The sequence below is a fragment of the Nicotiana tomentosiformis genome, chromosome 3, assembly GCF_000390325.3.
Source record: "Nicotiana tomentosiformis chromosome 3, ASM39032v3, whole genome shotgun sequence".
NCBI classification, from domain to species: domain Eukaryota; kingdom Viridiplantae; phylum Streptophyta; class Magnoliopsida; order Solanales; family Solanaceae; genus Nicotiana; species Nicotiana tomentosiformis.
This window is the reverse complement of record NC_090814.1, coordinates 89,006,916-89,031,328: the sequence shown is the minus strand read 5'-3', so window position 1 is coordinate 89,031,328 and position 24,413 is coordinate 89,006,916. Positions and strand designations below refer to the sequence as shown.

The following is a 24,413-nucleotide window of genomic DNA, read 5'->3' as shown; positions in this document are numbered from 1 at the left end:
CAATCAATTATAAAGTTTTAGATAAAAGATATAGCAGCACATTTATTAGCGATAGATTTGTTTTAATTAAAATTTAAACACGGATAAACGTTTTTTTCCCAGGAAACACACATCAGGTAGGACCCACTCAAACCCACCCCCTCGGAGTCTCACACCCTGCCAACTTCTACTTCTATCTCATCTATAAATCCTAACACAAGCCACCTCGCCCATGCCGAAAACGAAGAAAGATAGAAGAGAGCAAATCCCTGCCGCCACCTACCCCCTCTGACGCTGAGCAGACTCTCTCCTCTTTCCTCTTGCCTTCGTTGCCCCCATCTGCGTTTTGTGAAAAAAATCCTTCTCCACCTATGATTTTGGTTCCTTTGTTTCGTTAGTTAAAAACTCAATCTTGAATAGCTTGATTAGATAAGGACTACCTTTTTTACGCTATATCCACCGCCCTCTCTTCAAACCCTTATTTTTCACGTGATCTGCTCAAAGTCGACTCATCTAATCATTCCTAAAGCCTTCTAAACAACGGATCTGAGATTTCTCTATAACGCTCTTTTTATTCATAAAGATCTGAACTTATTTGTTTTTTTTCCGTAATAACTTAATTCTGTATACAATTTACGGTATTTATATATATACATCTCTTAAAAAGACTGTAAACAACTGAACCTGGTGGTTTAATATGTCGATTGTTTCGAGTTCTGTGAACAATGGCGTGGTTATGCCATCGCCGGCCAAGAGTCTGGCGGGCCATCAATTGAATGCTATGCCTTTGGGCAGAGTCGGTGTTGGTCTGGGCAGAACTACTAGGGCCTCTAGATGTTTAGCTAAGAGGACTACCGGTTTCGATAAGAGGTTTTATGGAGCCAAACTCCGGGCCTCGGGTTCTGAAAGGTTGCACCTTTGGCAATCAGATGGGCCGGGCCAGGCTCCGAAGCTTAAGGTCGTGGTTCGTTCTGCATTGTCTAATGTGCCGGAGAAGCCACTCGGCCTTTACGATCCGTCGTTTGATAAGGACTCTTGTGGCGTTGGGTTTGTGGCTGAACTTTCTGGTGAAAGCAACCGGAAAACGGTAAATCAGAAAACTTTCTAAAAGTCTTTGTGATATTTTTTTTTAAGTCTATGGAAAGTTTGAATTTTTCAATTTGTTTTTAGGTTACTGATGCTGTTGAGATGTTAGTTCGGATGTCTCATAGAGGCGCGTGTGGTTGTGAGACTAATACTGGAGATGGGGCCGGTATTCTTGTGGCTTTGCCTCATGATTTCTACAAGGAGGTGAAAATTTTTAACTGCTCAGAATTACTGCTACTTATCTTTTCAGTTAGTGGAATTTTTTTAACCTCAATTGATGTTCTTGAAACTTGTTATGAATTGTTAATTTGATGATTTTGTTAGTTGCTTCTTTGCTTTTATACTATTTATGGTTGATCATGTGTGGGTGTATTACCGGAGAGGATGATAGGGGAATCTTAAACACGAAATAAATAAATAAATATTGCGTTCTGTCTTCTAATTGTTGGAATTTATTTTAAATGCTTTCTTATAATGTAAAATTACTACTACTGAAATAACAAGAAAGAAACTAGTAACTTGATCAATTTTTTTTCACAAGTAATAATGAAAATGATATAGTTTTCATCTATTTGTTTTTTCCAAGGTGTTTCTAAGACGTATTTTTATTCTGTATAAAATAATATCACTTGAGAATGACAACAAAAAATAGACTATTAATTCGAAATTTAATACTGAAAGTATTTATAGTGATCTCTTAGTTGCAAAATTACCAATTGTGGCTTGAAATCTGAACTAACACTCAATTGTTGCTTGTATCTTCTGTGTAACTGCCTCAGGTAGCAAGTGAGGTTGGATTTGAGCTACCACCACCTGGCCAATATGCAGTTGGTATGTTCTTCCTACCTACCTCTGAAAGCCGTAGGGAGCAAAGCAAAATTGTATTTACAAAGGTGAAATTCATCTCCTGCTCTATTTGATGCTTTTGATGACAGATTTATGCAGGTGAATTTCGTTATTACGTGTTCTGATTTTTTTTTTTGAATATTTGTGCTTCGGCAGGTGGCTGAGTCACTCGGGCATACAGTTCTTGGATGGCGTCCAGTCCCTACAGATAATTCGGGGCTGGGCAAGTCTGCATTGCAGACAGAACCTGTCATTGAGCAAGTGTTTCTGACACCAACTCCTCGGTCAAAGGTCGACTTTGAGCGTCAGGTAGTTGTCTGTTACTGAAGTCGTATATTTGTTAGTATTTAGTATTTCCCTATCAATTAATTGTTCATCATCGGTTTTGAATCTGTTCCCCCTGTAGATGTATATTCTGAGGAGGGTTTCAATGGTAGCTATCCGCGCTGCTTTAAACCTCCAACATGGTGGCGTGAGAGATTTCTATATATGTTCTCTTTCTTCAAGGTTTGTTCCTCAAGACTCAGAATACATCACTATTTGCTGTGGTGCTGTGGCTAACTTTATATTTTATAATCTTAATGCGCAGGACTATTGTTTACAAAGGTCAGTTGAAGCCTAATCAGTTGAAGGAATACTACTATGCAGATTTGGGCAATGAAAGGTTTACGAGCTACATGGCCCTGGTAAATATTTTATCCATTCTCTTTTAATTTGTACACTGACTCCATACTTCAACAACGAACAGCATTGGATCAATCAGTAAACTGAAGAGATGCAAGGTTGAGGAATGACTTCTGAGGCATTGAAGTATGAATGATCTCTTAAGTTCTTCCACTCCCTTGATCACAATTTGAATTTGGATGCCAGTTGGACTCTTTGGTGAGTTGGTAAGGAAACTCATTACCAAGTAAATAATGTTTACAGAAACTTGGTGCCCTCCTCTCTGCCATCTGTTCTTAACGAGAAAATATCCAATGTGTTGTGTCCTGTCATTGCCACAATCTTCAAAGTGCCTGAACTCAATTACCACTGCATCTGGAAGACATCTCAGCGGCTCCATTTCTTTTTTCTTCTTTTTGTCTGTATTGTATCTTGCAAATGTAAATTTTTGGTTTTTTCTGGTGCAGGTGCATTCTAGGTTCTCTACAAATACCTTTCCTAGTTGGGATCGTGCTCAGCCTATGCGTGTTTTGGGTCATAACGGGGAAATTAACACACTTCGAGGCAACGTGAATTGGTAAGTTTCCTGCCGAGTTACATTTTCTGGTATAATATGTGCAGAGCTTAATAAAATTCATCTAAGATTGATCTCCTGAATGAAAAGGTATTTTAGATGGTTTGGTTTCCATGTGAAAATCGAAAAGAGGATTCACTGAACCTTGTAAAATATCAATTGAGAGGATAAAGGGTCAACAGTAGTTGCTGCGAGTCAATGATGTTCTTTTCCACATTACACTAGTGGAGTGATGCACATGATTGAATCCTTCCTGTTGCATCAAATATCTTCCTTTGTTCCCTTTCAATTCTGGAGTAACATGTTGACTGCAAATTGACTAGCATGTTCTTCCCAGAAGCTAAGGAAGAATCTTAAATAGGATTCAGTTATTTGACAGTTGCGAATTTAAATTCCATTGTATCTTCTTGATTTGTCCTCTGCATTGATATTTTGTTTGACGTCATTCTTTTATCTATTCAGGATGAGGGCTCGTGAAGGTCTTCTTAAATGCAAAGAGCTTGGCCTTTCAAAGACAGAAATGAAAAAGCTCTTGCCCATTGTTGATGCCAGTTCATCTGACTCAGGTTCTTGTACTACCTTTCTGCACCTCAAAGCAGTCAACATCTGAACATGCTGTGATCAACTTTCCTACTAGCAGATATTTGTCTTGATTGTCCCATATCTGATTTTGGTCTCCATTTTTCAGGAGCTTTTGACGGTGTACTTGAGCTTCTGCTTCGAGCTGGTAGAAGCCTCCCAGAAGCTGTAATGATGATGATTCCTGAAGCCTGGCAGAATGACAAGAACATGGATCCTAACCGGAAGGCATTGTATGAGTATTTTTCAGCTCTCATGGAACCATGGGATGGACCTGCCCTTATATCATGTAATAGACTTTGAGGAATTAACTGATTTCTTATATGAGGTTTTTCTTTGTGGCATTTGCTTAATGTGGACATTGCCTTGCAGTTACTGATGGGCGCTATCTTGGAGCTACATTAGATCGGAATGGTCTGCGTCCAGGTCGCTTTTATGTCACATACAGTGGCAGGGTTGTTATGGCAAGTGAAGTTGGAGTAGTTGATATTCCACCCGAAGATGTATGCAGAAAAGGTCGACTAAACCCTGGAATGATGCTTCTGGTGGACTTTGAGAACCATGTTGTTGTAGATGATGAAGCTTTGAAGCAGCAGTACTCTCTCGCAAGACCTTATGGACAGTGGCTTAAAAGGCAAAAGATAGAGCTGAAAGACATTGTTGAGTCTGTAAATAAATCCTACAGGATCCCTCCACCCATTGCAGGAGTTTTGCCTGTGAGCACTGTGTCTCATACTAATTTAATTACTCTAAATCTTTGTTTTTTGGTCTTCTCTTTTCTTGCTGTCAATTGTGCCTCTTTGTTATTAGTTGGTTCTTTAAGTGCGTCTCAACTTATCAATCTATTCTTCTACAATTTTAGGCGTTAAATGATGATGACAGTATGGAAAATATGGGGCTTTATGGTTTATTGGCTCCGTTAAAGGCTTTCGGGTATGTTTCTTTTGCCACAGACTCAGACTGAAATTTCCCCAGAATTTTGTAACATGTATTAAGTATTTAATCGCTGACCTATTTATGCAGTTACACTGTGGAGTCCTTAGAAATGCTGCTACTTCCAATGGCAAAAGACGGCGTCGAGGCTCTTGGCTCAATGGGAAATGATGCTCCATTAGCAGTGATGTCTAACAGAGAGAAACTTACATTTGAGTATTTCAAGCAGATGTTTGCTCAAGTCACAAACCCTCCTATTGACCCTATAAGGGAAAAAATTGTTACCTCTATGGAATGTATGATTGGTCCTGAAGGAGATCTTACAGAGACCACTGAAGAACAGTGTCACCGCCTCTCACTCAAGGGACCTCTTTTGTCCATTGAAGAAATGGAAGCTGTGAAAAAGATGAACTACAGAGGGTGGCGCAGTAAGGTTCTTGATATTACCTTCTCCCGAGACCGTGGTGCGAAGGGTCTTGAGGAGACCTTAGATAGGATCTGCTCTGAAGCGCACAACGCGATTCAGGAGGGTTACACAACAATCATTCTTTCTGACAGAGGTACCAATCTTCACACAGCTATTTAATTTTTTTTAAAAGTATGTCATTCCTTTGTACATAGGTTTTTATCTCTGTTGTCGATATGGCATTAATATTTGCTTATTAACCTTCTTAGGCTTCTCGCCAAAGCGTGTTGCGGTGAGCTCTTTATTGGCTGTCGGTGCTGTCCATCATCATTTAGTTAAAAAGCTTGAGCGGACTCGTGTTGCACTGATTGTTGAATCTGCTGAGCCACGAGAAGTACACCATTTCTGTACATTGGTAGGATTTGGTGCTGATGCTATCTGCCCTTATTTGGCCGTAGAAGCTATATGGAGACTACAGGTTGATGGAAAAATCCCACCAAAGTCAACTGGTGAGTTCCGTTCCAAGGATGAGCTTGTCAAGAAATACTTCAAAGCAAGTCATTATGGCATGCAGAAGGTTCTTGCAAAAATGGGCATATCAACATTGGCATCGTACAAGGGCGCTCAGATTTTTGAGGCAGTTGGCCTTTCATCAGAAGTGATGGAGCGGTGTTTCAATGGAACTCCTAGCAGAGTGGAAGGTGCAACTTTTGATGCACTTGCAAAAGATGCACTCAAGCTGCATGAACTAGCGTTCCCAGCACGAGCCTTGGCTCCAGGGAGTGCAGAGGCTGTGGCACTCCCTAATCCTGGTGATTATCATTGGAGAAAAGGTGGTGAGATTCACCTTAATGATCCACTTGCCATTGCAAAATTGCAGGAGGCTGCACGAACTAATAGTGTAGCTGCCTACAAAGAATATTCTAAGCGTGTGCAGGAATTAAATAGACAATGCAATTTAAGGGGACTTTTGAAGTTTAAAGAGGCAGAGGTGAAAGTTCCTCTGGAAGAAGTTGAACCAGCAAGTGAGATTGTAAAACGTTTTGTTACTGGAGCCATGAGTTATGGATCAATCTCTTTGGAGGCACATGCTACTCTTGCTATGGCAATGAACAAAATTGGGGGCAAATCTAACACAGGTATGTTTTATTGGAATGTTTTATTTTTGATGACCGAGAAATCAGTCTGGAGGCCAACCACAGCGTTAAAAAACTTGGGGATGATGAGTCTGCCACTCTTACCTTTCTCCACTTAAATACTGTGGTTAGTTCGCTTGGTGCATGGTTCTAACTTGTGACCTAGGACACACGTCCTTCAACCTTTGCCAATTGAGCTAACCCCTGTGGGGCTGCTTAAGTGGAGTGTTGACAGTGATCTTTCTCTTGTGAGGCTACCATTTGTTTTTACCCCTTTGGAGCTGAAATTCTTTTGACTGTAAAATGAAAGCTGTACCTACTTTTGGACAGGTGAGGGTGGTGAGCAACCATCTCGGATGGAGCCTCTTCCTAATGGTTCAATGAATCCAAAAAGAAGTGCAATTAAGCAGGTTGCAAGTGGTAGATTTGGAGTCTCAAGTTATTACCTCACAAATGCGGACGAGCTACAGATAAAAATGGCTCAGGTACACTTTACATGAGCACTGCAATATATTTCATTCACGGTTATTTCCTTCATCAACATGTTTGTATTAATTGTTGATCCATTCCTATTAGATCCTGTATTCCAGTTGGAATAGAGGTTTCTCTTGTTTATGAATTTATGTTCATGGACAGATGATGCTGCATCTGCAAGGCACCTATAGGTGTCTTTGCCTCATTAACTGAAACCTGCATTTGGCATTTGGTGAGATAAATGTGAACAGTAAAGTTTTCTGTTACGCGTTGATACATCTATTCACATCCCTTTGTATTTTGCAGGGAGCCAAGCCTGGAGAAGGGGGTGAACTTCCTGGACACAAGGTCATTGGTGACATAGCTGTCACTAGGAACTCCACAGCTGGAGTTGGACTAATTAGTCCTCCTCCTCATCATGATATCTATTCTATTGAGGATCTTGCACAGTTGATTCATGATCTTAAGGTATTAAAATCTCGTGTATTTGCACTGTGCATCTTTTCTTATTTATTATTCATTGATTCTGAGATATTTCCCTTTATGCCTATAGAATGCAAATCCGGGGGCACGTGTAAGTGTCAAGTTGGTTTCTGAAGCTGGCGTTGGGGTTATTGCTAGCGGTGTTGTCAAGGGACATGCTGATCATGTCTTGATCTCCGGTCATGATGGAGGCACGGGTGCCTCAAGATGGACTGGTATCAAGAGTGCCGGGCTTCCATGGGAACTTGGTCTTGCAGAGACACATCAAACTTTAGTGGCTAATGACCTCCGTGGCCGAACAACACTGCAAACGGATGGCCAATTGAAAACTGGAAGAGATGTGGCTGTTGCTGCTCTTCTTGGTGCAGAGGAGTTTGGTTTCAGCACTGCTCCCCTCATAACACTTGGTTGCATAATGATGAGAAAATGCCACAAAAACACTTGCCCTGTGGGAATTGCCACTCAAGATCCAATTCTTCGGGAGAAGTTTGCTGGAGAACCAGAACATGTCATAAATTTCTTCTTCATGCTGGCTGAGGAAGTAAGAGAAATCATGTCTCAGCTTGGTTTTAGAACACTTACTGAAATGGTTGGCCGTTCAGACATGCTTGCACTGGATAAAGATTTAACCAAGAACAATGACAAACTAAAGAACATCGATCTGTCCCTACTGCTTCGACCTGCTGCTGATATCCGTCCTGAAGCTGCCCAATATTGTGTACAGAAACAGGATCATGGTTTAGACATGGCTTTAGATAACAATTTGATAGCCCTTTCCAAAGCTGCTTTGGAGAAAAGTCTTCCTGTATACATTGAAACTCCAATCTGTAATGTAAATCGCGCTGTCGGAACAATGCTAAGCCATGAAGTTACCAAGCGATATCACCTCGCAGGACTCCCTGCAGACACCATTCATATCAAACTTAGTGGAAGTGCAGGGCAGAGTCTGGGAGCTTTTCTTTGCCCTGGCATCACGTTAGAGCTTGAAGGAGACAGCAATGATTATGTTGGTAAAGGTTTGTCAGGGGGGAAAATCATTGTCTATCCTCCAAAAGAAAGCAAGTTTGACCCCAAGGAAAATATTGTGATTGGAAATGTAGCTCTTTATGGGGCAACAACTGGGGAGGCATATTTTAATGGGATGGCAGCAGAAAGATTTTGTGTCCGTAACTCAGGGGCCAAAGCTGTTGTAGAAGGTGTTGGTGATCATGGCTGTGAGTACATGACTGGTGGTACAGTTGTTGTCCTCGGAAAAACTGGAAGAAACTTTGCTGCTGGTATGAGTGGTGGCGTTGCCTATGTTCTTGATGTGGATTCAAAGTTCCGATCTCATTGCAATTCAGAGCTGGTTGATCTTGATAAAGTTGAAGAAGAAGATGATATCATGACTTTGAAGATGATGATACAGCAACATCAGCGTAACACAAACAGCCAACTGGCAAAAGATGTTCTTGCAGACTTTGATAATCTTTTGCCTAGATTTATTAAGGTCTTCCCTAGAGATTATAAACGGGTTCTGGCAAGCATGAAAAAAGAGGAAGCTAACAAAGCAGCAAATGAACGTGCCATCAAGGAAGCGGAGGAGCAAGAAGAGGCAGATTTGAAGGAGAAAGATGCCTTTGAAGAGCTGAAGAAATTAGCAGCTGCATCTAAGGACCAATCCAGTCAGGTTAGTTTATTTATGAAGTTTCTGAAGGCGCTGCCTTGGAATTCCCGAGAAGATTCTATTTTTTCTATAGATGTAGCTTAGGGACCTTGTGGCATATATATAAATAGGACAATCAATTTTTGCACTTATGATTTAGGAAGATTTGTTCATTTTGTAGTGTCTGCATTTCTATACATTAGATAGAAACCTGACTTGTCCATTAATTGCTTTATTGGACTTTGCCCGGCGCATTTGGGTATTTAGTTGCTGTAAGAGGCTTTACAATAGGTTTTGCAACTTTACATATGCACTTTTGGTCTTTTACAGGTTGAAGAGGAAAAAACATTGAAGAGGCCCACCGAAGTTGCTGATGCAGTCAAGCATCGAGGTTTTGTTGCTTATGAGCGACAGGGCGTGTCATACAGGGATCCAGATGTTCGGATGAGGGACTGGAAAGAGGTTATGGAAGAGTCAAAACCCAGTCCACTCCTTAAGACACAGTCTGCGCGCTGCATGGACTGTGGAACTCCTTTTTGTCATCAGGTAATATTAATGCTGAAATGTGTAGTGATTGATGCACAATATGAATACAAGCGGCCAAAATCTGATTTGATTATGTCATGAAAAATTTGTTGCAGGAGAACTCTGGGTGTCCTCTTGGAAACAAAATACCAGAATTCAATGAGTTAGTGTATCAAAACAGGTGGCGTGAAGCACTGGATAGGCTTCTTGAGACAAACAACTTCCCTGAGTTCACTGGTCGGGTGTGCCCTGCACCTTGTGAAGGGTCTTGTGTGCTTGGTATCATTGAGAATCCTGTTTCTATTAAGAGCATTGAATGTGCCATTATCGACAAAGCTTTTGAGGAAGGGTGGATGGTGCCACGACCTCCTTCTGAGAGAACTGGGTATGCATTTCTTCACTTGCTTGTACTGTACTGTTCCAAACCCTTGCCCCCACCATTCTACCTGTGCCTGCTTTTATTTTTCTTTGGAGGTGCTCCTTTTTCTCATTTCCAATTGCTCCTGGTAAGTGGTAACTGACTCTTTGCAGCTACTAAGTTGATTGTCTTTCAGCGTGTCCACTGTCAGCAGCATATTTTTTCAGCAAAAAGTTGTGCTTTTACGGATTATGTAGATGTTTCATTCTAAGAGTAGTTAAGCTTTGATGGATCGGCATCTACACTCTACCGTACATAACATCGATAGCTCATGTTCTAATTGTCCTCATTCTGACAGGAAAAGAGTCGCAATTGTCGGGAGTGGACCCTCAGGCCTGGCTGCTGCTGATCAGTTAAATAGAAAGGGTCATACTGTAACCGTGTTTGAACGTGCTGATAGAATCGGTGGTCTGATGATGTATGGAGTGCCCAACATGAAGACCGACAAGATTGATGTCGTTCAGAGGCGGGTTGACCTTATGGAGAAGGAAGGGGTGAAATTTGTGGTCAATGCAAATGTTGGAAATGATCCCGTGTACTCCTTAGAGCGGCTTCGTGAAGATCACGATGCAATTGTTTTGGCTGTTGGAGCCACAAAGCCAAGGTGAGTACCATGGATCGCATCATATCGCCTTTGGTTCATTGTGCTTTCTGAATAAGTAATTGCTCACTCAAACTACTTGTTGACTCATTGGTAGGGACCTTCCTGTTCCTGGACGAGACCTCTCAGGAGTTCATTTTGCAATGGAGTTCCTTCATGCAAACACAAAAAGTTTGCTTGATAGCAATCTCCAGGATGAAAAATACATTTCTGCCAAGGGCAAGAAGGTGGTTGTTATTGGTGGAGGTGACACTGGGACAGATTGCATAGGAACGTCTATTCGGCATGGCTGCAGCAGTGTTGTTAATCTAGAGCTTCTCCCTCAGCCGCCACAAACTAGGGCTCCTGGAAATCCTTGGCCACAGGTTTGACCATGTTTTATGTGGCAATGCACCTTACTCTTTCCCATGCATAGTTAGTCACTTCAATTAGCACGCTTGCACCTTACTGTTATTACCATGGCAAATGCACCTTACATTTTACTGTGCATAGTAGTCACTTCAATTAGCGTGGTTGCTTTATGTTTATCATGTGCATGATGGGCAATTCAGGAGCAATATGATGTTTTGTCAGCTTAAATTAGAAGGAACTACTCTTTTTATACTTTCAGAGGAAGTTTCTAGAATTGGCTTTATAGTATGAGTTAGGATTATGAAGTGATCATTGAACATTTATTAACATTTTTCTTAATTAACTTCCTGAATGTCATTGTGATATGTCCTTTCCATTTCTTGTTGGCAGTGGCCTCGTATCTTCCGTGTAGACTATGGGCATCAGGAAGCTGCTGCAAAGTTTGGTAAGGATCCGAGATCCTATGAGGTATTGACCAAGCGATTCATTGGCGATGAGAATGGAAATGTGAAAGGGTTGGAGGTCATACGTGTACAGTGGGAGAAAGATGCTAGTGGAAGATTCCAATTCAAAGAAGTAGAAGGCTCTGAAGAAATTATCGGAGCTGATCTGGTTATGCTAGCTATGGGGTTCCTTGGTCCTGAATCGGTTAGTATCTTATGATTTCCATTTTCGTTTCTTCATTTCTTTTTTGCTCTGATGAAATTCAATTAATATTGAACTGTTATTTTTGTGTTTGATCTTTTGTTCAGACAATAGCAGACAAACTGGGACTAGAAAAGGACAACAGATCTAACTTCAAGGCTGATTATGGACGCTTTTCTACAAGTGTGGAAGGGGTGTTTGCAGCAGGAGACTGTCGCAGGGGACAGTCTTTGGTGGTGTGGGCCATCTCCGAAGGGCGGCAAGCAGCTGCTCAAGTTGACAAGTTTCTCATGAAGGATGACGATGACGATTTCACTGTTGATGTGGCTAGCCAACAAGAATTTGTCAAGAAGCAACAAGATAGCAGCAAGCAGCAAACAGTCGTGACATAAGACACTTACAAAAAGCAAATGAATAAACGACACTGGGGGGAGGCTGGTTTAGGTATTTTCCTTCAAATGATATCCAAATCCAAGAAAAGCAGCACAAAGTAAATCAATAGCAGCTCAGCCTGAATATAAAATAGGATAGTTGATATTTTCTGATTCTTGGGAGTTTGAGGGGTGGGGGTAGGGGGATAGTATTTTTTTGTTTTTTTGTTGCATGTTGGGTGTCGATAAAGTTTATTATTGCCGTGATGGTTGTTTGGAGCAGGCTTTAGTGGAAAAAATAACATGTACAGTTCTCGTTTGTGCAAATTTTCCTTTGAAATTAATATTATGGGGGATTATTTCTAGTTTTAGCTGGTCCTGCACTTCTGCAAGTTACAATATTTTGTCGGTGCAACACTCTTCGTAGCATTCACATATAGGAAAATCTGTTGTGAAATTCATTCACTGTGTTACACTTCTGTTATCGTATGCTTGACAGTTTATGCTTAACTTTACCATATCAGGTTTTCTAAGTTCATGACTGGGTACTCTTGAAGATATATAATATGCCTTCGTTTAAAGAAACAACAACAAATCCAATGTAATCCCACAAAGTGGGGTTTGAAAATTCCTCCTTTATAGCATTTCAATTTTTGGATGTATAGATTTTAGTAAGTTATTTCAACCCTGACTAAATTTTACAAGTATGAAAAATTAATGCTTATTCTCTTAAATAAACAAAAGGAATATACTAAAGTTGTTAGATGGAGAAACAAATGGCAGGGATTTTTTCTTCAAATTCTACATATTTTGACTCATATTCTTACCAGAGATGATTAATAATCATTTCATTAATAAAACTTTGCGTAATTAATTGAACCTCTAACAATTGTAGCTGTGGATGCATACTTTGTTAAGGTAAAACCCTTAGAATCCTACTTATATTTGAAGCTTTTAGTTATATTTTGAATGCAAAATCTTGGACATTTATTATTTCATGACACAACTAATGACACATTAATAGAACTCTTGGATATATAGATTTTTTATCTAATGTATAACTTGAAAGATTGTCATGCGGTGAAAAACAATGTAGACAGTATTATGTTACATTACTTATTTTAAGGACATCTTTATTCTTTAAATACTTATATATCCTCTTATTTCTATTACACATCATCTATCCCACATTACAGGTTTATAATCCCTCATAACCAAACATATGAGCTACAAAACAGCACATGTTTGGACCGTTGTTCCCTCAAAGCCACGATCATCCATTAAATATAGTATTTCTCTTAGGCGGTGCGGTTGCTTTCCCGCGGTTAAACCCATCACCGGATGTAAACTGACCTCATTTGTTTCCACCAAATCAGCTCATCTTTTTCACAAAGACAAAGGCGGCGAATAGAGGGAGGCGAAGATCGAACGCGCAGCATACTGAAAGATGAATCAATCAGCCATTTGGTATTTTGAAGCTTTTTTAAGAGATTTCGCCCCCAAAACCCTATCTTTGAATTCATAAAATTCTTCCAAAGTCTTCTTCTTGTATGTCCACTTTCGTTTTCATTTGTCTTGTGGCTAATTGATTGCAAAATATGAAGATTGCTCATTTTCAACTCTTTTATTCCTAGATTTTCCCTAATTTTTTGTTGTATGTGGTAGATTACAAAATTCACAACCGTTTCGTTCTTGGTGATTTTAGGTTTGAATAAACCTAAAAAATTACTAGCTATTTGACGGTTTCTCTTGTTTGTTATGTTCTTCTTGTTAATCCATTAACAGATCACCTTGTATAAGTATATTACATTTCATTAAAACAGTGTCTTCATTAAGAGAATTTTTTTTTTGTCAAATGGTGGTCTAAATAGTATGACCAATTGTGATATATTGCAGTGTCTTTCCTTTTAAAAGCAGAGTGAGTTTCCAATACTTTAGATGCGGAACTTTTTAATATTGGTAGTTGTAGAATGCATAAAGTCCCGTTATATAATGAAAATCTTATTGCTTTAACCGCTAGCGAATCGTCTGGAACAAGTATTTCTATAAAGGAGACTCATTGTGCCTTGTAGTCGTGAGTAGAGGCAGCTCCGGGATTTGAATTTTATGGATTATGGCGAGCCCAACTCATAATTGGCGAATTCGTAGGTTCAATTGATACTGGGTGCATACCAATGGGACCCTCCAATAAGTCTATTGGAATTGCCCCCCGTGATTGCCACCGAATCTACAACCCATTTATGCTACTGGGTTTATAGTTTATTGTATGTATATATTAGTGGATTGCTCAACACATATACAGGGTTTGACCAAAGCTATTGGTTCTGTTGAACCCGTACCATATACGGTATATCTGCCTTTGGTTGCGAGTCTTGACATGTAATCTTGGTTTTGTCACCATCTTCGCATTTTTCATCAATTTTAGTGAGTTACTTTAGATGGCCACTGTACGAAATTCAAAACCAATGAATCAATACTTTGTGAAACTAGATTTATCTAATGGCACTATCTTCAAATGCTATAAGAAGAAGTAGCAAAACAGGGTGATACTTTATTCAAGCCTACTTATTTATCATTTATTTATTTGCTATCCTTTGTGATTTTGGTATAGTCCAATATCTATCAATGCTAGGATAGATGCATCACAAAGTGATGATCCCGTGTTGCATTTGTGCTTAGGGAAAGCATAACTGATGTGGTTACAATTTGCTATTCTAATGCCAAAGAGTATTGCATGAGTTGGCATAACTATATCCCATACATGAGACTACGTGAAATTCACTTTCTAATAACGTAGAATCAAATGAGTCTAGAGAGTTAGCTTATACACATCTTTATTCTTGAAAGTTTTTATATCGTCAAATTTTAAGATTCATGGAAAATGAAATTCTTATTTGTATATGAAACTGTACTCCACTAGATCTTTATATTAAATCTAGTACTTTCTGTGAGGAACATGTTATTCATTGTAAAGAGAACTCATACATCCATGATATGGTTAATTCATTAGTTTTATGTATGATCATATGCTATAACTTATGGGATCAAGCTATTCTTGATGCTTGGTATGTCCAATATAGGGGTCTGAAAATGAAGGTTTCGAGTTATAAAAGGAAAAGAAAACGAAGTTTGAAATACTTCAAAGTGTGTGGTGTTTGGCCTTCAATAGGGTTACTGGTCTATGAGTTAAATAAATAAGAGTGAAAAGATATACGGATATTTGCAGAATATGCTCAAAATCCTAATATTATTACATATATAAATGATGGAAGACAATATGCAACATTATTGAAAACTACTTTTGAAAATCCTCAACGGGATGGTTATGATTCTAATTAGAGTAGTTAAACAAATAAACGTCTTTGTGGTGAGAATACTACGGACCCAAGAAAAAACCAAAGGATGAAAAAAGAAAAAAAGCCTAGGTCCAACTTTATTTCCTCATAATCTATAATTTTATTTTGTTGACTTTTGAGACGTAATTTTTCAATGAAATAAAATAGAACATTTGTGCTGGGATGACATGGAGATTCTAGATGATGGAGCCAAGGTGGCGATTCTAGCTAGGGCTCTCTAAGGGGAAGGTACTGGTTCTTAAGGGTTAAGGGTACAAGGATGGTAAGGGTAAGGGGAGGGTTTCTTAAGGGTACTTTTCTTAATGGGATTTAAGGGTACGGGGTACTAGTATCAGTACCCCTACCGGTCCTAAGAGTGTGGTACTTAAGGGTGTGGTACCGGAATTCAGAGGTAATTTTAAATTAAAAATAAAAATAATTATATTTAAATACAAAAAAACTTTAATGGATGAAAAATATTCAATACTTTTATTTCAATACTTATAAAATAAAATTATAATTTACGGAATTTTTAATAACTTCTATTGGTTCTTCGCTTGAAATTGATAATATTTGTTCTTCTGCGTCCTTGCTATCATCCTTGCTATCTCCGGTAGATAGGATTTCACTATAGGCATTGTCATCTTCTTGAATTATTTCTGGAAGGCTAACGTTTCTTCTCTTCTAATATTTCAGCAAATCTTCATTTCTTTCATCATCGCAAACATTATTTCTAACATTTGTTCTAGAAAAACCTTGAAAAGCAAGATTATACCTTTCTTGTATGAAACGCCTAAACCCGGACCAGTTAGAATTTGTTTCAAAACGAGGACTCCCTCCTTAACATTACCCTTAATCAATCTATTACACACTTTTTTTACCAGTTTAGGAGATATTTTTAATAATAGATAATTAAAATTACAACAAATAGCAACACAAGTATAATAAAAATAAATGCGAAAATTAATATGAGTGCTAGAACGTTAATTGCAATTAGAGATAAATAGATATGAGAGTTTTGTTTGAAAATTGGAAGAATGAAATGGGGTATTTTATTTTAAAATACGGTCAACGTGTATTTGAATAAACTCAGAGGTTAAAAAACATAAATTAAGGGGTAGGGAGGGAAAAATAGCCGTTTTTGGCCGTTCCGGTGCAAAAACGGCCACATTTAAAAAACAAAACTTAAGGGTATCATTACGGACTGGTCCGGTACCTTAAGGGTACTAACTGGACCGGTACTAAGGATATTTTTTCCGGTACCCTTTCATTACCCTTACCCTCTACCCAAATCCTAAGTTGCGCAGACTCTCCGTTTTTTGTGCCGCACCCGTCTCGACATGGGACGGGAGTGGGTGCGGAGCGGGATACGTCCCGAATTCGGTCAACTAACTTCGGATACTTTCGCTTGAGTCCATCGACAAATTTGGATAGAAATTGAGATTTTGATTTCTCAAAATTTAAAATAAAACAGATTTAAGACATGTGGAATGACATACCTTCAATATTGTAGTACTTTTGTCTAACCTTTGCTGCTTTGTGTTTCAGAAAAACCAAGAATTCAAGGGGTCATATTCTAAGTTCGGACTTCTGGTAGACAATAGCAGCGATATAGGTGGAGAGTTGGTGGAAGGCCTTGAATGACTTTCTTTTTCTCTTTATAGCTTTATTTTTTATAATTTTGAATTTTTTTAGCTGAATCCCCCCGTATCCATACCTGAATCCGCACCCCCGAATCTTAAAATTTAGATTTTGCCGAATCTGACACTTGGATCCGTGACCGTATTGGATACCCGCACCCGAGTCCGAGCAACTTAGCCCAAATCCCCCACCTCTACCCCCAATCAGGACAGGTACAGTGCGGTACGGGTACGGGTAATACCCTCCCCTTAGACATCCCTAGTTGTAGCGCCTAAGCACTAGAGTCTGAAAACACATTCTCTCCGGTAGCACCTCTGTAAATCCATGTACTTTTGATTGTGTTTAGGCGCCAACTGATGGTGCCTAACCGGCAGTCTCTTTGAAGTTTTTGTTTTAGATTCATCTGTTATCGCCTAGGCACTGTTATTTGGAGCCTAGGTACTATACACCCAGGATATACTATTTTAGGGACTTACACCGTACAAAAATATTTTAAGTCAACAAATTAAAGGAGAAGCAAGAGGAAAAAGAGTTACTTGTAGATGACCCTTCTTAATAGTTAACATTCTATTCGATTACGTATATGGTCTTTACATGTCTTGAAGTTTTGACATCTAATTTTTTTTGTCATCTTCACACTTTCTTGTTTCTTGAGAACTTTTCCCCCCAATCACAAGCTCTTCTACATTAAGTTTTAAAGCGTACTTTGGGGTGGGTGGTTGTGGGGAGGGGGGAGGGAACTTCTCAAGCTTCCGTTTCTATTCTCAGTTTTACTTTCCACTGAGCTCTCCCTGTCTATCTCCAATTCTTTTCTCTGCCTCTGTTTCTCTTAGTTGTGCTGTGAACTGCTGCCCTAGTAGGATTGTTGTCTTTTGATGTCGTCATTTCTTTATATGCTTTATTCCCAATAAACTTTTCCTTTTTAAAATAACTTGAACTGTTTTATTTAGGTGGCAGACAAAGTCCAATGGCGCTGTTAAATAATGATTTTCATGCTTTCTCTTCTTTTTTTTCCCTTTATACGAGTTTTTTCCTTTTTTTCCTTTTTGCTATTTATCTCATCATTTGTAATTCCTTACTCGGAGTTGAGAAAATTGGAAGCAAGAACAATGATATGGATAGTTTATTGACCAATTAAATCTTGCGTCTTCCAGTTGATTGTTTTTCTCTACTTATCTCAGAGAGAAACTTATATCATGTGAATTTTCGATACTTGGACATCTTGCAAATTTTTCTTTCACTATAAACTATCAAAATTTCAAATGTGCGGATAGAAGTTATTCTCATCCTATGATATTTGTCTTAAAATTAATGCTATCAATATTCATGGAGCATCTTCTCTGAATGAAATAAGTCCTAAAGACTATTTCCGTTCAGATGAACACAATGTATTCCTTTTTAAAAGTTCTTTTTTTTCTTTAAAAAACTAACTGCTGTCCTTTAAGAAAATCGTTGTGGTAAGTAGTTGGAATCTCTATTGATTTGCGACTTTGAACGTCAAAAGCATATGCTTGTGAGATTTTAAGTTGGCAACAATTTTCGAATGCTTTTTGGTGACAGTCGAGTAGAAAAATTGGAATTGCACTTGTAAGGAGCTGTAAGCCTGTAAGTTTTGGCCCGCCACGTCTTCAAGCTATATTAGTAGTTTCGCATATTTTATATATCATTAATATTTTGTAGTCATACTATTTTATTAGAATTTTTATATTACTCTACTTTTATTTTTATATAATCTTGAAAAAATGCCAAAAATAGTTTCACAATATAATATTGTTAATTAGAATTAGTTTTGTATTTTATAGTATAGATTTTATTTCAATTTTAGGATGAACATGTTCTTTTAAGTCCAATTCAACCAACATGACCCACTCCTTTTAACCCATACCCACTGATTCATCTGCCCTACCCGACCTAATGCCTTTTAATCTTGGCCATCCAATATCTTCTTATCCAATGGTCCATATCCTATCTACCCACAATATAAAAATATAATTAACATCAAACCCTAATGGAGAAAGGCCCTAGGAGAGACACACGGTGAGATAGCAAGAGGAGAGGGAGAGTTAAAAAAAAAAAAAAAAAAAAACAGAGAGATCTCGGGAAAAGTTTGATCTCTTCTCTTCTCCCCTTAATTCTTTCTCCTCTACTCCATTGCTAAGAAACCAATTTTTCTTCTTCTTTTTTCGTCCATCGTGTAAGAACCAGTGCAGCTTCGTCGCACCTCTATTCATAGCCGTGTGATCTTCACAACCGTGACTACAACTTTATTCACGTTAGTTCCACCCAGAACCACCAGCCTTGAACCAAATCCTCCATAGCCACCAAACTCCAAAACAAACTCAGTTCAAACAATACTACCTAAAAATTCTATAAAACACCAAGATCCAAGGGGTTTTGTTGGGTTCTGAGTTCGTGTTCGAGTTACAGTCCTTGTTCGAGTTTCCGGCGCCGCTGAAGTTTTCCGGTCTAAGGCTCTTGTCGGTGCCTATTTCTTGGTCCAGCTTGGGTTCTGGAAAATTGCTCTACTAGAATCAGATTTCAATGGAGCTCACAATTGCATTAACATTTGGAATGTATTATTTGCTATAGATTTATTGGAGATCTCATTAATATTGAAGAAGTACTGCTTTGCGAAGGTCCGACTCTTTTCTTTAATCTACTGTTCCTACAATGCTTTATATTGTGCTTTAATTAATGTTGTTTTCCTAATTGCTCTACTATTTTTGTTTGGATACTTTGTTTGATATTATTTCACTTGAGATTATGAACTGCCATGCCTAATTTTCTCATGAAGGTGTGACTAAAAGGGGGTCTATGCTTCAGCAGATGAAGTTGAGATATTGAGTAAAGATAAATTTGTTAATTTGAGCGTTAATGTACATGGGACGTGGGAATTGGGAAGGCCTAGCCCATTAGTGATTAAAATCTGCTCGCACGTTTTAGGAATCGGACTAGGTCTAATACATGAAATGAAGAGTTAAAAGAAGATGAGCATGAAATGAATCTTATTTACTTTAGCTTAATTTTATTTCTATTGTTCTTAATCGCTAGGAGCATGCTTAGGCCGACTACACTCGGGTAGGCAAACCGTAGGTCGCTTCTTTTTATTTTGCTGAGGTAAGAGGTTGTTCCCTTTAGCTTGTATTCAGGGGAATGCCCCGTAGAGTTTGTATATATTATTATTATTCGTGGTATGCTCCGAAGTGAATGTAAACGGAGGCCGAGGCTACACCGTGGAGGAAGTATAGTGTAGGTTACCTTAGGATTTTTATTTTTCATTTTTTCTTCTTCTTTTGTTAGGTGGGGACAACCTCGAGCCTCTTCTGTGTTTATTTTAGCTTTTTGTGTGTTTCTACCTCAATGTGAGTATTTCTAAAAGCCAACTTGATCATGTATGCAACTGTACTAGTTACGGGACTCGGGAATGCCTAACACCTTCTCCCCAAGTCAAATGAACCCCCTTCTCTAGAATCTCTAGTGCAAACTGGTTTAAGAGTCAAATGTGTTTTGAAGGAAATTTGTTATTTTAAAAAACAAAAAGGTGACCTGGCACACCGAAACCAAATGTCGGGTCGCGACTCTGAAAATCCTTCGAAACTCAATCTTTTTGTCATTTTCAATTTTGAAAACCCTTTCGAGTTTTACAAAAATCTTTTTATTAATTTTAAGAGGGTCAGTGGAGTGAAAAAGGGGTGTGACAGAAGCCAGTTCACGGGTTAACTGTAATCTGATCAGGTGCTATTTTCTACTGTTTGTGAAGGTTTTCTGTCTCAGCTAATGAGTCTGGTCAAGACTGGGCAAAACACACAGCAAATGGCAAGAAATATGTGTCATCTCTTGAGATCGATGATTGAGCTTCCAGTATCCAGAGTTGGTTTTCCAAAGAACTCAGCTAGTCGACTCATTTGCTCTTCAACTCAAGGAGTGCGAATCAAACAGGATCGTCCTGGAGAGCATGCTCCTCGTACCTCGGATGAGAAGGAGAAGGAGAAGGTTGATAACAAAATTGAAGGGAGTACTGAAGTTGAGGGCGAGAATGACGAAGGGGGCAGTGATAACATTAATAAAAAGACTGGTGAGATTGGAGGCCCTAAAGGTCCTGAGCCCACCCGCTATGGCGACTGGGAGCGTGGTGGCCGCTGCTCTGATTTCTGATTTCGTTTCAGCTTTTGATTCAACTTCCATCTTATAGGTACTTACCTGTTGGATATGTGGGAGACGAATAAATAATAATGTGGGTGACAATCAAAATAGTCATGTTATTTTCGAAGTTCTCTTTTTCTGATAATAGGGTTAGGTGATTAATCTTTGTTATTAGGAAGTTGTCTTTATGATTACGGGAATGCCTGGCTGATGCCGCAATATTGCAGTGTATCAATTAACGATAGCAGCTTTTAGAGGATTGTATGATTTGAAGTTTTCTGATATTTGGGACATATTTATGCCTCTTCTTTCAAGCTAGCTACACTCATTTTCCAACATATAGGGATCACTTTTGAGGCGGTCAGAAGTTTAAGGGATAAGACGATTTAATGGTCTTTTCATTCAAGTAAAGGAGTTGATAACTCTCTTGCACTTAAATTAATTGATTATTGCGTTTGATGGTGACTTCAATCATTCTTTCTGTAATGAAACATTCAATTTTCTCGAGGTGTCATTTTTCATTTTCTAAGTAGGTACCTAGCATTGACTAACCCATTTTTATAAAGTCAAGACTCAAGAGTCAATACAATGTTATCTACTTCTAATTCGGAATTGGTAAAATGGTGATCATTTTCTTGATATAAATGATTTTTCTCCTCCCTCTTCCCTACCACCCAATTTACAATCTTAAGAAAGGAGAATTTGGTTGTAACGACCCAAAATCCACTATAGGTCGTGATGACGCTTAACGCCGCCGTCACACAAGCCAACAGAAATTTATTAATTCAGTTACCCATTTTTATTACCTTTGCAATCAATATTTCCATTAACTAATTGGCATAAAATAGGATTTACAGAGTGAAACAATAATGGTTATAATTCCAATAATGGTTATATGAATTACTGTACCAAACATCCAGCAGGAACCTAATAATATGTTAGAATTACATGTAATTGGATATGTTTTGCCCCTACTTTGGTGTGTATTTTAGGTGTTTTGAATGTTGAAAGATGACCAATCGAGCTTAATTGTTGAAGTTTGTTATGTAGGAAGCCAAGAGGGAAGAATAAAGGTGATTTGAGCAAAAATGAAGCTAAAAGGCAATTTTTGAAGAAAAGAAAAATCGGACCAGGCAGTGAAGTAACTTTGAAAAGCACAGAAAAATCTGAAAAACACAACCAAGCCCTGTGCGAAGCACAACTATAGCACAAGGGAAAATTTGCCTGTGTTTTATCTTGAGGGGCAACTTAGTCAATTGGCTTAGGGACGTGATATGAAAGTTTTCAACCCTAATTACATTCACATACTTGACCTGAGAAGGCAAGAAGCACCATTGTTGAAGCAAAGTTAAGCCCGAAAGATCCTCAAGTTCATTCAAGAAGACGAATCGAAGAGTTTCTCTCTACTTTTCTGTCTTTATTTCTATGAATATTGGTTTGACAATGGTTTATGTATTTTTGAGTAGTGTTATAAGTAGCTAAACTCTTTAATCTAAGGTTTGATGGAACCTATTGGAGGATGATTTTCTACTGCGTTTAATATAGATTTGCCTTTGATTTTTCTCTACTTGTTCAACTATATTTTTATTGTTGTTAATTGAAGAGCTCTCAATTAACTGTGCCTATTTAGTGTGTATATTACTCGAGAGAGAGTACATATTTAGGTAGTTGTTGAACAACACCACTCCTAACGTAGTTGAGAGATCGATACAGAGGGTTTAAAGGCGAGATTAGAGATAACGAAGCCTTGGTGCGATCGTCGTGAGCGGTAAATTAGTGCCAGCTAGCGTAGTTCGAGAGAATACGTCTAGTAAATTGTATTAGTTGCTCGAGAGAGAGCTACGACACTTAAAGTACTCACGATCGGTAGAGAATATTTAGGCGAATTTATAGGAAACGTAGTAGGGAAGATTCCGACAATAGGGGAAATCATAACCTTAGACTTTTCCAAATCTTGTCTGCAACATTTGCTTTTTTCGTTATAAATTACTTCATTTTTAATTACTTTGATCTTAGTTAGTAAACTCTCAAATTGTTATATAATATTTCTGAAGGTTGATTACTTGAATTCGTGCAAGACTATTAGTTGTAATTAGCACGTTATTTCCCTGTGGGATTCAACTCCGGACTTGTAAACCGGATTATATTTGCAACGACCGCTAGACCTCTTAGGAGGCATAGTTGGGCGTGATCAAATTTTGGCGCTGTTGCCGGGAAAAGCAACAGTGTTACTAATTACAGCTATAAGAATTGTTAAGATTCTTAGTTTAGTCAATTTTCTCCATTTTTATTCATTACATTGAAATTCTAACGTTTGTGGTCTTGTGTGTTATAGGTGTATGCCTAGAAACTCTTCAAGAACTGGTGAATTGTTTGAAGCATTACCGGATCCTGAAAAACTTTCAAGGCACTAGATCGTGCAAACAAGAAAGACAAACAACATCACCCAAGAGAACAAATTGAACCGGACATGGGTGACGCTTTGGATAATCAAAACAATCGAAACAATGTGAATGACCCGAACAATCAGGGTGTGGCACCTCTTGTGCCAGAAGCAGCTTTGTATGATTGGGCACAACTCATCGCTGAAAATTTGGCAACTGCAATTGCAGTCCCTCAAATACAAGCGGAGTCATTTCAAATCACAAACAACATGCTACATCTGCTGTAGAACAAAGGACTGTTCTCCGGGTCTTACATTGAAGATCCATAACAACATCTGAAAAATTTTCTGTCAATTTGTGTCATGCAAAGGCAACCAAATGTGACACCGGAAGCAATAAGACTGTTGTTGTTTAGCCCAGATTTGGCTTAATTCGCTCCCCATAAATTCCATCATCACTTGGGAGAAATTAGTCAAGCAGTTTTTGAATAAGTTCTATCCACCCAATAAGACTGCCAAGCAAATTGATGAGATATTAAGCTTCAGGCAGAAACCAGCTGAAACATTACAAGAAACGTGGGAGAGGTTCAAAGATATGTTGGTTAAGTGTCCACATCATGTCATTCCAGATCAGATGTTGGGACAACGGTTTTACATGAGATTGGCAGATAGCTTGAAGGCCAATGTTGATACTTCAGCAGGTGGAGCATTTTTGAGCAAGTCATTTAGAGAGTGTAAGGTCCTTCTAGATAAAATGGCTCAAAACTCAGGATGGATGACAAGAGACTCCACAATCACCCCTATAGTTCACTCAGTAGCATTGGACCCGAACAATTCCATAGCCGAAAATATGGCCACTCTGATGTCGCAAATGAGTATCCTCACCAAGAAGATTGATGAAACAAGCCAGAAGCAGGTACACATAGTTGACACGACTAGTGGGGGATTATGCACACCATGCATTAACCAACCATACGTGTGTTCATGGAGTGGTGAAAGTGACAACCAGAACTATCAAGAGAACATGAACTATGTGGGTAGCTATGGAGTCCAGAGGCAAGGTGGTCAGAATTGGGGGCAGCAAAATCAGCAGTATAGACCAACACAACAACAGTACAATAACACCAACAATTATGGAGCTATGCGACCACAGGGTCAAGTAGTACCTTACCAAAGGCAACAAGGATACAACCAGC

General features: G+C 38.7%; 2 protein-coding genes and 1 non-coding gene across 4 annotated transcripts; 2 read left to right on the top strand and 1 right to left on the bottom strand.

Annotated features, from left to right (window-relative positions):
• The first annotated feature begins 204 nt into the window (after positions 1-204).
• Positions 205-21,148, top strand: LOC104098510 (glutamate synthase 1 [NADH], chloroplastic). Of its 2 annotated transcripts, XM_070197234.1 has the most exons (23): positions 205-1,066; positions 1,150-1,269; positions 1,845-1,958; positions 2,068-2,220; positions 2,318-2,418; positions 2,501-2,597; positions 3,042-3,151; positions 3,611-3,714; positions 3,837-4,016; positions 4,100-4,443; positions 4,590-4,660; positions 4,751-5,220; positions 5,336-6,205; positions 6,533-6,687; positions 6,983-7,144; positions 7,230-8,828; positions 9,135-9,350; positions 9,446-9,714; positions 10,046-10,351; positions 10,446-10,713; positions 11,090-11,347; positions 11,452-19,327; positions 20,452-21,148. In XM_070197234.1, exons 1-22 carry the CDS (start codon positions 677-679, stop codon positions 11,734-11,736), a joined length of 6,642 nt encoding a protein of 2,213 aa, XP_070053335.1. In that variant the 5' UTR covers positions 205-676; the 3' UTR covers positions 11,737-19,327; positions 20,452-21,148. The 2 variants fall into 2 exon arrangements, with proteins under 2 accessions (XP_070053335.1, XP_070053336.1); XM_070197235.1 differs by lacking the exons at positions 205-1,066; positions 1,150-1,269; positions 1,845-1,958; positions 2,068-2,220; positions 2,318-2,418 and adding an exon at positions 2,660-2,801 and having other exon boundaries at positions 2,525-2,575.
• On the top strand, positions 20,505-20,846 carry LOC104121014 (uncharacterized). The gene has a single exon (XM_070198789.1). The coding sequence runs from the start codon at positions 20,505-20,507 to the stop codon at positions 20,844-20,846; it is 342 nt and encodes a 113-aa protein (XP_070054890.1).
• A 2,586-nt stretch (positions 21,149-23,734) lies between the features above and the next one.
• LOC117273589 (small nucleolar RNA R71) lies at positions 23,735-23,841 on the bottom strand. Its single transcript, XR_004503595.1, has one exon. It is a non-coding gene; the product is annotated as a small nucleolar RNA R71 (small nucleolar RNA).
• Between the last annotated feature and the right edge of the window lie 572 nt (positions 23,842-24,413).